The 14,318-nt window shown below is 37.1% G+C and overlaps 1 protein-coding gene across 3 annotated transcripts in view; it reads left to right on the top strand.

Moving 5' to 3' along the window:
- The window catches only part of PBX3 (PBX homeobox 3), a 218,316-nt gene that overhangs the window by 182,263 nt on the left and 21,735 nt on the right, over positions 1 to 14,318 (top strand). For all 3 annotated transcript variants that reach the window (XM_026009313.2, XM_026009311.2, XM_026009312.2), the window contains exon 5: positions 2,509 to 2,644. In XM_026009313.2, coding sequence (XP_025865098.1) covers positions 2,509 to 2,644 — 136 coding nt within the window. The remainder of the gene's footprint in view (positions 1 to 2,508; positions 2,645 to 14,318) is intronic.

Genomic DNA, 14,318 nt, shown 5'->3' with positions numbered 1-14,318 from the left:
GTTCCTGTTCATTCCTCCTTTCATTTCCCAAAGAAATGCTCTGTGTCATCTACTCCAGTATAGCCTCAGTCTTCTGCTGGACTCTGTGGTTTATTTTTGTTTGTTATTATTTTAAAGATCTAATTGGTTTTATTCAACCATTCAGGAACTCAGCAAAGAAGGGCTCTCTGGACTCCATGTTTAGACTTCACATGCTTACATATGATGAAATGGAGTGGAATGGTTGGCTGGGGGAGTGAGGATTAGAACATATCTGAGGGCACAGCCATCACTCGGCTTCAGCCTATGACTGGCTTCTGAGAATGTGGGACTTGTGTGACTGATCTTCCAAGTTTTCCTAAGAAGCCAGAAACTTAGATTTTCAGGGGTAGGTCATTACTGTATGGTCTTCACAAATATGGTCTGTGGGCCAGGTAATTATCTGTAGATTTTACAGTTTCAATACCTATTCTAGACCTGTTCCATCCTACTCACCCACTCACACCTACTCATCAGAGCGTACCTATTCAAAGTGCCCCCAGGCCAGAGGAATGGGTGACTGCTGCAAAAATCCCAACTGCTGTTCTTAGCGTCTTTCTTTCCCTTTCCTTCCCTCCCTTTCTTTCCTCACCACCTCCTCCATTTAATTCATCATCACATCCTATTGATTTTAATACCTAAGTAGATGTTGAATCTCTTCTTCATTCTTTAGGAAACTACTGATGGTTTAACCTTCCAAAAAATTATTGAAATTAGGAAATTTCAAGACTCGTAACTTGAGATGTTTTGATCAGACCTAGATTTCTTACTCCCTTCACTCTCCCTTAATGTTGAGACATAGATCACATACTTAACCTGCGATGTTAATGACATCATTTAACTAGAAGAATCTCATAGGGTCTACACATTTTACAACTGCATGTACTGACTCTCTTTCCTGAGTATAGGATATCACAAGTGAGAAGATCATTAAATTATTTGGAGGACAGCATTAAGAAAATTATTTGGGGGGATCCCTGGGTGGCGCAGCAGTTTGGCGCCTGCCTTTGGCCCAGGGCGTGATCCTGGAGACCCGGGATCAAATCCCACATCGGGCTCCCGGTGCATGGAACCTGCTTCTCCCTCTGCCTATGTCTCTGCCTCTCTCTCTCTCTCTGTGTGTGTGTGTGATTATCACAAATAAATAAAAATTAAAAAAAATTAAAAAAGAAAGTTTTAAAAAAAGAAAGAAAGAAAATTATTTGGGGAAGTGTTTCCTAGTTACTGGAGGATCTACTTTAAAGTGAAATCTGATAAATGCTAATTTTCAGGCTGGAATTCTTTAAAATTGTAATAACAAAACCCAAATATAAATAACATTTTTGCTATTTGAAATAAATTATTAGTAAATATTTGATCTTCTGACTCTGCCACCCTTTTCCCAGTAAAAACAAAGAAAATTTCCTCCCCTACTCTCCCTTGTGAGCAAATCATGCCTTAGTCCAGATAGTTGCTTAAGCAGAAAAATTTAGAAATTCTTAATGTATTTTTTCCTTCTCTTCTTCGCCCACTGTCCCCATCCAATCCATCACCAAGTCCTATTGTTTTTACCTTTCAGATAAATCTTGAATCATTTTATTTCCATTACTCTTACCCTATGCCAGGTTACCATCATCTTTCAATTTGAACATTGCAGTCCCCTTAAATGTCTACAATTCTTTTCATGCCCTCTTCCAACTATTCTCAGCTGTCAGAATGATCTTTTTGGGACATAAAGCCTTTAATAGCTTCCTACTATACTTAAATCCAAAAATTCTTATGGATCTGTTAAGCCTGTATATATATATATAATCCAGCTCCTGCCAGTCCTTTCATACGCAACTCACACATTCTCTGATTTTTACTGTGTTCCAGTCTCCTCTGCTCCTTTGAACTTTACAAGCTCATTTCTGTTTCAAGACCACTTTCTCTGCTCATTCTTCTTCCCCTCTACTCTTTGTCTGACTAATGTCTACACATTCTCCAGATCTCACATTAAATGTCACTCCTTCAAGGAAACCTTTCCTGACTCTGTAATCTATGTTAAGTTTCCTCTATGGTTTTGTTATACTTTTCCTTCATGACACTTGATATGGTTATACTTTGTATTTATTTATTTCCATGATACATGTCTAATGGCTTTCTCCACCTAACTTTCTACTTTCTCCCTTAACCCTCCAATCTCCTATAAACTCTCTGGTAGATCTTACCTGTTTTATTCCAACGGAATCTTCATTGAGTACCTATAACTCATTAGATCCTTGTTGAACAAATTAAAGAATCAAGTTAATTGTACTTCACATTCTTGTATTTTTAGTAATCCTACCTCTTAAAATGAGTTGAATAGTGCTTTGGAGGATGCCAAGAGCATAATCGTGATATTGTTGTATAAATCAGGCCTTAAGAATGTTTAAAAATAGAAATCTAATTTGTTGATATAATTCTAATCAATATATCCCTCTTTGGTTAAGGCTGATTATAACTATAATTTTCTTTTGGTTCTTGCCATAGACGGAAAAGGCGTAACTTCAGTAAACAGGCCACAGAAATCTTGAATGAATATTTTTACTCACACCTCAGTAACCCCTACCCCAGTGAAGAAGCCAAAGAAGAGCTGGCCAAGAAATGCAGCATCACAGTGTCACAGGTGAGAGGATACCATGGGTCTGTCTCGTTTCCCTACTGATATAGGAACCCTATTCTTCAGAGTTATACCAAATTTCAGATCCATGTGTTCCATTATCAAGGAAGATAAAAGGAAAATACAGATATTTCCATATTTTTATGCAAGCTTTTAAAGTTTAGGTAATTTTTTTTTAATCCTACATGGCAAAGAATCAAGATAATCACCCACAACCCCAGTGTAAATCTTCTATAGAGAGGACGTAAACATGCCATGGGGAGAGAGGGACACGGTTTATACTTAAGTGACTCTTCAGTAAATGGCATATAGTCCTGCTTCCCCTGATTTAGATGACTGACCTAAGCTTCTACCAGTGAGAAACCAATTTATTTGTTGCCGAAAGGAAATTTAATATAACTCTTTGGTGAAAGCTTTGAGAAATTCACTAAGTCTTTTCTTAGTAACCATGCTATGATATTCGTGTCCCAAGGATTTCTTTGCTTCCTTGTTATTCATTAAAAAGAATTAAGTTTATACCTGTCACTGATTTTTAGTTGTTTTTTTTTTTAACGTTTCTTTGTAATAAATTGTAGCCCTGAAATTAGCTGTCATCTAACAAAAATACATTTAATTTTAGGCAGATAGATAGGTATTTAGATTGAGGATTGGAGACAAATAAACAACTGTAATCCTTATAAAATAAGTATATTTTACTGGCATTAGCTCTAAAATAAAATTTTATTTAAACACATATACTGTTTATATATTGACATCAGGATAGCTTTTCTTTATAGCATGCAAATGTGATAATTACCAACCAGCTATTGCAATGGAACTTATGGAAAAGCTAACTATTGGCAGAAATTTCAATGTTCCCTGTTGGTCATGGGAAACAAAAATTTTAAAGTGGTTTCTAAATAAATACTCCTACTGTACATCTGAAGTCCAAGATATTAAAGAATCCCCTTCAGATTCCACTGAAAATGTTCTATCAGTATTTTAAGTCATTGTTCTTTAAGTGATTAGAGTCTGGGTTTGAGAGGATATCCAGCTTCTGTTTTGGCATTACTTCCCATAAAACCTCTAGATTTTCTTAGATTTTTAGAACAATCTTAGATTTATAATTAAGCTGTCATTTAAGAGTTAATGTCATTCTCTTATGAAATAGTGGCTTACCTTGATTCCTGTTGCTCAATTTGAATTGAAATATAGTTTATTTGAGTTACCAATTTGTGAAGACATATAGAGTGTGTTATAGAATACTCATTGCCACTTGAACTTTTAAGGAACAGTATAATATGCTGGGTCAGACAGGGAAGATGAAATTAAGTATTTTTCTGGTGTGCGCATTTCCCCTGAATATTAGTGAAAGGATCTGGCTCATGCTAAATGCCAGTTGATGATGCCAAGCCCAGTTTTCCAGCTCTCACAACAGCTCTCTGAGGTTAGAATTCAAATATTTGCAGGTCCAATTTCATTAAAGTGTTTTCATGCTTCTGTTTCTTTTTTACTTCTGTAACAGTTACCATTGGAGAGTAACACAGATTGTTTTTTTTTTTTTTTTTAAAGCAATACGATCCTGGCTTTTCATTAGTGTACTACTAGCATTTTGTGTGTCATGTAGGACTTGCCTAATACATGCTATGTAATAAGTGGTAGAAAAGTTTCCTTCTGACTGCTCTGAACCAGGGAGGTTTTGCTCTGTTTCTAATATAGGCTAGGAACACATTACTTATTTTTTTTAAGTACATTCCTGTATTTATTTCACTTATTTTCTGATAGAAAAACAGCTTTGCTAGGTTTAAAAAGTTTTTTTAGTAATTGCTTGGGACATAAAAATAATAGAGACTTAGTCTATCTATAAAGCAGACTTGCTGACCTTTTTTTCCTCCCAGTTCAGCCTTTCAAATGCAGAATTTCAGGAATCAGTTTAAGCATTAAATTGTGACAATTTCCTTCCCTCTTTACCCTTTTCCTGCCTAAAGAAGTTAATTTCCCCTCTACAACTCTCCTCCTACACATCTCTGAAATAGGAACAATGATGTTATCGTTTTAAGTATTACACATCAGTTGCTGCTAGCCTTATAAATTAGCGCCCTGTTGTTTAAGTTTGGTTAGAAGTGAAAGCAGAGAATGTTCCAGACCTGATGGGTTAACTCCTTTTTAAAGAGAAAAAGCATTGTTTAAAATATACATCATACTAAAATGTAATTAAATTTAAAATCCAGAAATTGTTCGTATACAAAGCTAACTTAAAAAAATTGAAAACAGGCAACTATAGCAACAATATTTTTACTAGATTTAGGGTATATGAAACTGATTTATTCCTTATTGCTTGAAAGACTTTAAAATAATAAGTTAAAATAAGTAAGGAACGTTCAGAAGAAAATGTAAGGAAATATTTTTAGTACTTGGAAGGTAGGAAAAAATTTCTTAAAAAGAACATAAAAAGTAGGGGTGTCTGGGTGGCTCAGTCAGTTAGGTGTCTGCCTTCGGCTCAGGTCATGATCCCAGGTTCTGGGATCCAGCCCCACATCAGGCTCCCTGCTTCTCTGGGGAGCTTGCTTCTTCCTCTCCCTCTACCCTTTCCCCTGCTTGTGCACTCCCTCCCTCTTTCTCACTCTCTCTGTCTCTCAAATATATAAATAAAATATTTTTTAAAAAGGAACATAAAAAGTATAAGCAACAAAGGAAAAGATTGATAACTTCAGTGGTAAAATCTTTATCAAAGTACTTAATAAAGGTTGAAACATCAACATGATACAACCATTTTGGTCAAGACTGGATCAGGCAAGAATCATCGGTAGATATTAAATCTAGGGGGAGGGACACCTGGGTGGTTCAGCGTTTTAGCGCCTGCTTTCGGCCCAGGGTGTGATCCTGGAGTCCCGGGATCGAGTCCCACATCAGGCTCCCTGCATGGAGCCTGCTTCTCCCTCTGCCTGTGTCTCTGGCCCCCACCCCGTAAATAAATCTTAAAAAAGAAAATAAATCTAGGGGGAAATTTTGATGACAATGATCTTAAAGTGGCTCTCCACAGGCCCTTTGTTAGTTGCAATGGTTTAAAAAAAAAGAAAAAGAAAAAAGCAATTATAGAGTAGAGAAATGGAACAAAATCCTAATCAGGTGATTAGAAGCAACATCACCAAAGAGGGACAGGTGGACATTGTGTGTAGTGTTTCATCTAAGAATGTACCCTGAATCTAATCACTAGAAAGCATCAGACAAACAAAATGAGGAGTGTTCTGTTAGGGAAAAAGGGGGAATGGAAGCAATATTCTTTAAATTGTCAGAGAAAGGCCATGGAAATGTTTCACACTAAAAGAGGATAGAGACATGACAAATAAACTCAATACCTGACCCTAGACTAGATCTTGTACTGAAGGGGAAAAAGTACCATAAAGGATATTGGGTTAAATTTATTAAGTCAATTATAATTTATAATTGTACTATAGTTATATAAGAGATTATCTCTGATCTTAGAGAATACACACTGATTTATGTAGGGATAAAGGACCATGATGTATATAATTTACTCTCATGTGGAAGAAAATGTGTGTGTATGGGTGTTTATATATGTGTGCATGTATGTATGTAAACATAGACACAAACATGTATAAACATAGAGAGAGTGTGCATGCATGAGTGCACACAGATGATAAAACAAATGGGGCAGAATGTTTAGTAACAGGTGAATATGAGTAAAAGGCAACACAGATGTTCTTTGTACTGTTTTTATTTTTGCAACTTTTTTTTGCAAGTTTGAAATAATTTCCAATAAAATATTTTTTAAAATGTGAAGACAGCTCACAGACCGCAAGAAAGTATTTATAAGTGTATAAGCAAGATTAAAAGCCCAAATACATAAGGAATTCCTACAAATTATTATTATTATTTTTTAAGATTTATTTATTTATTTGTTAGTTTATTTATTTATTTATGATAGACAGAGAGAGAGAGAGGCAGAGACACAGGAGGAGGGAGAAGCAGGCTCCATGCTGGGAGCCCGACGTGGAACTCAATCCCGGGGCTCCAGGATCGCGCCCTGGGCCAAAGGCAGGTGCTAAACCGCTGAGCCACCCAATTCCTACAAATTATTAAGAAAAAAAGAACATATTTGAAAAATAGACAAAAGACACCAACAAGGACCTGAAAAAAGAAATCTTAAATAGTCAGTTATATGAGAAGATCCTTCTTATTAATAATCAGGAAAATGTGATTCAAGAACTGTGATGAAATAACATTTTACATTACTCAGATTGTGGCAGAAAATCCTAAATTTGACCATACCGAGTCCACACATTGTTGGCAAGAATATACAGTAGCAGGAACTCTTACATATTCTTGGTAAGAATGTAAATGGATATAGCATAGCCACTTTAGAAAACTTTTGGCATTATCTTATAAATTTGAATATACATATACCATTCAATCCATAATTTCACCTCTAAGTGAAATTGCCCTAGAAAACGTCTTGTGAAAAAAAAAAAAAAGAAAACTTCTTGTGTATGTATTTCAGAGACATGTTAAGAGCATTCATTGTAACATTGTTTGAAATGGCAAAAAAACTTGAAATAAGACAGTTGTCCATTGATTGGGGGAAATGGATAAATCCATTGAAGTATAATCCCATAACAGGTTACTATATAGCCATGAAAAAGGATGATCTGCAACTACATATACTCAGTTTGAGTGAATCTTAGAAACAGTAATAATGAGTGAAAAATGCAGATTGCAGAGGATGAGACTCTTGATCTCGGGGTTATGAGTTCAAATTCCACATTGAGCGTGGAACCTGCTTTTTTGCTTGCTCTCTCTCATGAGCCGGGGAGAGAGGCAGAGGGAGCGGGAGAAGCAGACTCCCCGCTGAGCAGGGAGCCTGACTCAAGGCTCAATCCCAGGACCCCAGGAACTCAACCCAGTCACCAGGTGCCCCTAGAGACTACTTTTTTAAAAAAAGTTCAAAAACAGGCAAAATTGAACTTCATGTTAAAAGTCGGGATAAAAGTGGTTACCCTTGGGAGAATAGTGATTGAAAGGGGATGTTTTTGGTTTTTTTTTTTTAAGTTTTATTTATTTATTTATTTGAGAGAGCTCATGTGCACACTTGCACGCACGTGTGTACACACACACACACACACACACATATGAGGTGAGAGGGTTGGGGGAGCAAACGGAAAGGGAGAAAGAAATTTCCAGGGCTTCATCTCCCAACCCTGAGATCATGACCTGAGCCAAAACCAAAAGTCGGACGCTAAACCAACTGAGCCACCCAGGCACCCCTGATGTTTCTTGATCTAAATGATGGTTCGTGGGTATCTTCATTTTTTAGAAAATTCATCAAACTCTCTACTTATAATGTGTGCCCCTTTTTTGGCATATATATATTTCACTTGACTAAAAAGTTTGCTACCTATACAACATCAAACCTGCCCTCATGGAACTTACATTTTCCTGGCAGAGTACAAACAGATAAAATAAGTAAATGAGATGATAAATTAGAATAAAGTGGTAGGTGTTATGGAGGAAAAAAAGGAGGGAAGGAGAACAGGGAGTAAAGTGTGCAATTTTTAATAGAGTGGTAAAGAAAACCCTTTCTGGGAAAATATTTTTTGGTAAAGATTGAAGGAAAGAATGAACAAGCCATGTGGCTAATAGCTAAAGAATGCAAAGGAGGCAAGGAGAAGCAGCCCCCTGTTAGGGGGTCTTTGCAATAATCCAGGCAGAAGATGACAGTGGCTTGGACCAGAATATTTGTAGTAGAGGTGGTAAGAAGTGGCTGGATTCCAGATAATTGTGAAGATACAGCTAGGAGGGTTTACCAATAGATGAAATGTAGGATGTAAGAGGAAAATCAAGGAGGATTTGAACATTTTTGGCTTGAGCGGCAAAAAAATGCAGTTTTCTTTAAGTGGATGGGGAAGCTTTTGGGAGGAACAGGTTTTTCAGGGGAAGGGAGGGATCAATAGTTTGGTTTTGGACATATGAAGTTAACATATATTATAGTTTTTTTAGGTTCGCTATATATTATATAAATAGGTACTAGTAAGTGAAAAATTTATAGTTAATGTTAATCTGACATTAATTTGTGGTAACATATTATAAATGTCCTTAACATAGAATTACAGGTTGAGCTCAGAATTTGAGACTGATTTCCCAAGGCTTGGTTTGGTTGAATAAGCTGGCATTCCCCATTTTTTACATAACACCCTGAAAAGTCACAAAAGAAGAAATTATTTCAAATGTCATAAGCATTGAGAATCATATTTAAATTGTCATGTATTAATTAGTGAAGCAGATACTAATATGCTTTTACTTTTTGAAATTGAGCTAACTTGCATTGATTATTCAAATTAGCAAGTCACCAAAAAATTCTATTCTCCTCATTCCAATTTTGAGTTTAAAGAACTCTGGCCCTACTCTCCCTGCTATGTGTTTTTAGAATGAAAAATGTTCTCTTATTCTTCATTGCTACTGTAATTGAAGTGTACTGTAAAGAATCGATTGAGGGTTTGGTTTCTTTCTTTCTTTTTTTTTTTAACAGATGAGAACCTGAAATACTAGTGCGATTAATTGGCAACATTAAGATTCATTCATTCATTCATTCATTCATTCATTCAACTAACGTATTTTAGAGCTTTTAAAGTGGTGTACAAGACCCACTTTTATAACAGTCTAGTGTAGAAAAATTATTATTTAACTCTTACAGATGAGGAGACTGATGTTCAGAGAATTAAGTGGTTTCACAGAGTCACAAGTCTTTACGAGTGGCAGAACTGGAGGTTCTTCTTACACAGAGGTTCTTGATAAAAAGCAAGAAACTAGATTTCTACTTCTTTTTTCCTGCAAGAGGCAGTGTGATTCCTCTATCTCTGGGGCCCCAGCTGCAGAGCCCTGGTTTGCGAGGCATAGGCCTGGGCTTCTATCGCTAGGGCTGCATCATTTCTCCCTAAGCTACTTTAGACACTCCAGGCTAGTTAGTAGCCTGAGGTCTCCTTACTCATTAAACTACTTATTCCAAAGCAGTGAATATTCAGTAAGCTAATTAAAATTTGTAAGTAAGATTTCCTTATTAAAAAAAAAATCTATTAAAATCAGGAGAAGCCTGTTAAAATAATAATTAGAGCAGGAAAAAAAGGGATGACTATCAAATTACAGTATCTTGTTCAGCTATCCATAAAGGCCTGTCCAGTTGTTTTGGCAGGAGACAGGAAGGTAGGAGTGGATTTCTACTGTAAGTATGCAGCCGGTGAACTGGTGACAAGGTGAAGGAAAGAGACAGCTATTTTGTTAAAGCTGTTCTTTCGCTTGTTTTGAAAGAAGGCTACAGACCCTGTGTTCTATAAAGACTCTGCTTGTGTGTCCTGGTGGAGGTAGACATCATTAAACAACGTGCAAAGAACAAAGGAGCAGGTTGTAAAGAGTTGGGAGCTTTGAGGATGCTGTAACAGAGTACAGATAACTCATATATCTGCGAGATTTAAAGAAAGCAGAGGCCTCTGGTCTGCTTTTGTCATCTTCCCTACAAACAATAGTGCTGTCATTAGTAGGGCACTGAAAGTTTGCTCCAGTGATGTCAGGTGTTTTATTTATTTTAAATTGCCCCCCCCTCTTTTTTTTTTTTTTTTAGGAAATCTCTTAACACTAGTTTGATCATGATGCCCAAACTAAGAACAGAGAAACTATTTCCAGCTTAGATGTGGTAGTTTTCGAGATTCCCACTACCTAGAAGAAGCCATGATCAGAATCATGGTCCCTCCAGATTTTATCCTCTTTGCCTTCTCTTGCTTCCATGTATTCCCAGCCGTCTCTCCTCATGCCTGTCCCTCATCATTGCATCTCACCTTTCCAGTTCCTTGCTTTTCTGAGGCATGTCAGACCAGTAGGCCAATACATCAGGCAGGGTCCCAGCAGAAAACAGATGGCACATTCAAATTAGAGTCATCCGAGGAGACTTTAATAAAGTGACTATTTCCAGAAGCGTGGGCAGAGTGCAGGGAAACCATAGAGGGCAGTGCCAGTGATGCTCAGTTCTGTTCCTACCCCTTGCCCTGAAGAGCTGAAGGATTACCAAAACCCAGCCAAGACATAGAAGCTGTATTTGGAAGGATAGTAACTAAAACTCTAACTAAAGACCGTTTTACACAAAGGTGTCAGAGGGACGATTGCTCTGACAGTACTTTCTGACCCTTTCCTCATCTCCCTGCATTGACCTCCTTTGACCAGAAGGCTCAGGGTATACAGGTTATCCTCCTGGGGCCCAGAGCAGAGTAGAGAGGAGGGAGTGAGAAGTGAACAGAAGATTGATAAAATATAGCCCGAAGAACAAAGGTACCAGATTAGAACAGGCTCCAAGTTCAAGCCCTCTGGTTTCTCACTCCTCATGTTGACTCTGTGAAATTCCCACCCCAGGAGATCTGGCATTCTCCAGAGATGCTCTTGGTCTTCCTTTGTCCTTGTGTTTTGGCTTCTCTTCTCCTTTCCTGATTTTTCTGTCAGCCATGCACAAGCATATTACTTTTCTAAAATGAATATGGATTTTGAGAGTAGAAACTACAATGTAAATAAATTAATTTAATCCAGCCAAAAGTATTTGGGCTTTTGGGCTATTCTCCTAATGCACTCAACAGGTCCTGAGCGCCTCATATAAGTATTGTGCTTGGCACTGTGGCAACAAAGGTAAATTAGTTAGTGTTCTTCTCCCTAAGAATTGTCAGATTTCTTGGAGGAGACAGACAAATGTGTTACTGACAGAATACCAAATTTACCTGGGGGGTGCGTAGGGGCACGTGGTGCCATTTTGGATATAAGAATGGGTTTACTTTCAACTGAGAGAATTGGGAAGGTTCCCAACTTATTGTTCTGTGACCTCTGGCTGGGCAAGTCATTCAACCTCACCATGCCTCATTTCCTCATAGGTATAATTTGGATAAAAACAGCATGTACTTTATCAGGTTATAGGAATTTCAGTGAGATAATATATGTAAAGTGCCTAGCAGAGTGCTTATCACAGAGTAAGGAGAAGATGTAATAATAATTATTATTATGCTGTTTATCCTATTTCTCCTGCCTGGAATGGTCTAACCCTGCCTCTCCCCCCACAAAAATGTGTAAACATTTTAATTATTGCATTTTCAAAGCTCACTTCAAATGTCAGTTCTTCAAGAAAGCATTCCTTATACTCCCAGTTCATATCTTCCATTGTATAATCTCCTAGATTCTTATACTTTTCTTTGATAGCATGTATCACAATTATAACTAAATAATGAATTCTTTTGTTTTTAAAGTGAACTTTGGGGCACCTGGGTGGCTCAGTTGGTTAAACATCTGACTTTGGCTCAGGTCATGATCTCAGGGTCCTGGAATTGAGCCCTGTGATGGGCTCTGTGCTCCACGGGGAGTCTGATTGTCCCTCTCCCTCTGCCTCTTCTCCCACTTGTGCTTTCTCTGTCTCTCTCAAGTAAATAGATAAAATCTTAAAAAAAAAAAATTAAGTGAACTCTACACTCTATGTGGGACTCAAACTCAGGGCCCTGAGATCAAGAGTTTCATACTCCACCAACTGAGCTAACCAGACACACCAAATAATGAATTGTTCTAATTGTAGTATATGTGCTCCTGAAGCAAGCACTAAGTAATGAATTGTTTAATGCTGTTCCCCTGATAGATGGTGAATTCCATGTTGATTGAGACTGCAGTCTTATTCAGCACTATATTCTTAATGCGTAGCACAGTGTCTAGAACATTGACATACATTGACTGTTTAAGAAATGATTTAGGTGTAGTAAGTCAAGATTGAGCCTGATTGGAGAAGGTCTGGAATTATGATGTGGAGATGTTTAGATGTCTGCAGTTATGCCTACATTTATGAGGTTGAGCAGTTTAGATGTCTATTCTGCATTAATTTATTCAACAATATTAATTCAATTAGTGATTTTTGGTCACTACAAAAAAGATTCTGTCCTTGTGGAGCTTATATTCTAGTGAGGAGAAAAGAATAATATATACCTTAATTGAGGTATGTATTAATAAAATATTATATATACTTATGAATAATAATATAATTATCATGTCATATACTAAGTGCTACAAAGAAAAGTAAGGAAGATAAGTGTTTCTGAGTTGGGTGGTATGATCAGATTTATGACAGATAAATTTAGCACCAATGTATGAGATCAATTTGAAAGGGAAACTACTAAAATGAGAGTGACTACATAGGAGATTATTGATATAATCCAGGAAAGAAATGACAAGGATTCAAATTAGGGCACTGAAAGTAGAAAACAGAGATGAATTTGAAAAGCACTTTGAAGGTAGAACTTTTATTTTGGAGATTGGGTAAACAATTGGATATGAATATGAGGAGGAAAGAGTATTAGAAGATGGCTGAGGTTTTTAGTGTAAAGATGGTGTTAATAGTATCTGATAAAGGAAAAATGCTTGTTTGATGGAGAGGAAATTAAAGGTCTGTGATAGTTATGCCAGGTTTGCATTGCCATCAGTATCTCAGTTGGAAAATGTTCAGTTTGGAAGTATAACCTATGAGAAAGGTCAAGGTTAAAGATGTAGCTTGGGAGTCATCCACTTAAGTTCATTCCAAAAGGATGTAGGTGCCCCTTCAGATCACTACATTTGTATCTGTGGGGTAATTGCTGGGTCATAGGGCAGCTCTATTTTGAGGAACCTCCACACTGTTATCCACAGTGGCTGCACCAGTTTGCATTCCCACCAACAAACAGTGTAAGAGGTTTCCCCTTTCTCTAAATCTTTACCAGCATCTGTTGTTTCCTGACTTGTTACTCTTAGCCATTCTGACAGGTGTAAGGTGATATCTCACTGTGGTTTTGATTTGTATTTCCCTAATGCAGAGTGATGTTGAGCATTTTTTTATGTCTGTTGTCCATTTGTGGGTCTTCTTTGGAGAAATATCCATGTCTTCTGCCCATTTCTTGATTGGATTATTCTTTGAGTGTTGAGTTTGATAAATTCTTATAGATCTTGGATACTAGCCCTTTATCTGATAAGACATTTGCAAATATCTTCTCCCATACCGTGGGTTGTCTTTTGGTTTTGTCTACTATTTCCTTTGTGTGCAAAAGGATGTAGTCTGGGAACTTGTAGATGAGAAGAAAATAACAGGGGAAATGACATTTCCTTGGGTCATTTGTTAGTTCTGAGAGTGACTAAGAGACTGAAAGGTTAAGTAATGCTTTTGACAACTTTGTAGGGGGTTGGTGTCCAACTCTCTAGGATCTACCAGGGGAGGCTGTTTCCCTGAGAGAAGCCTTAGACTCCTAGGGCTGCACCCTACCAAGAGTGCATGGAAGTACATAGACTCACAGAGACTTTAATTCTGCTTCAAAATACCACAGTCCTTGAAATTGGATTGCTAGTACTTGTAGGTGCCTGGACAGAGCAAATATAATGATTTTTATAGAAAAAGATAGCAGCATTCTAGGCTTCAAGCTGTTTCTGTAAACAAAGCAAATACAACATTGGGCACATAGCAGGGAAAAACAGACATACAAGAAGACATGGCAACACGGACTAAAACCAATAGAAACAATAGAAAATAGAAAAAACCCATAGAAATCTAGAAAATAAAAGGATCAGATATGGACTATAAAATAACTCTGCTTAATATACCTAAAGAAATAAAAGATAAAATGGAGAATTTTGTCAGAGGATTGGAAACCAT

This window comes from Vulpes vulpes, chromosome 2 (genome assembly GCF_048418805.1).
Source record: "Vulpes vulpes isolate BD-2025 chromosome 2, VulVul3, whole genome shotgun sequence".
Taxonomy (NCBI): Eukaryota; Metazoa; Chordata; class Mammalia; order Carnivora; family Canidae; genus Vulpes; species Vulpes vulpes.
Note: the sequence above shows the minus strand (reverse complement) of the source record. Positions and strands in the feature narration are given on the sequence as shown.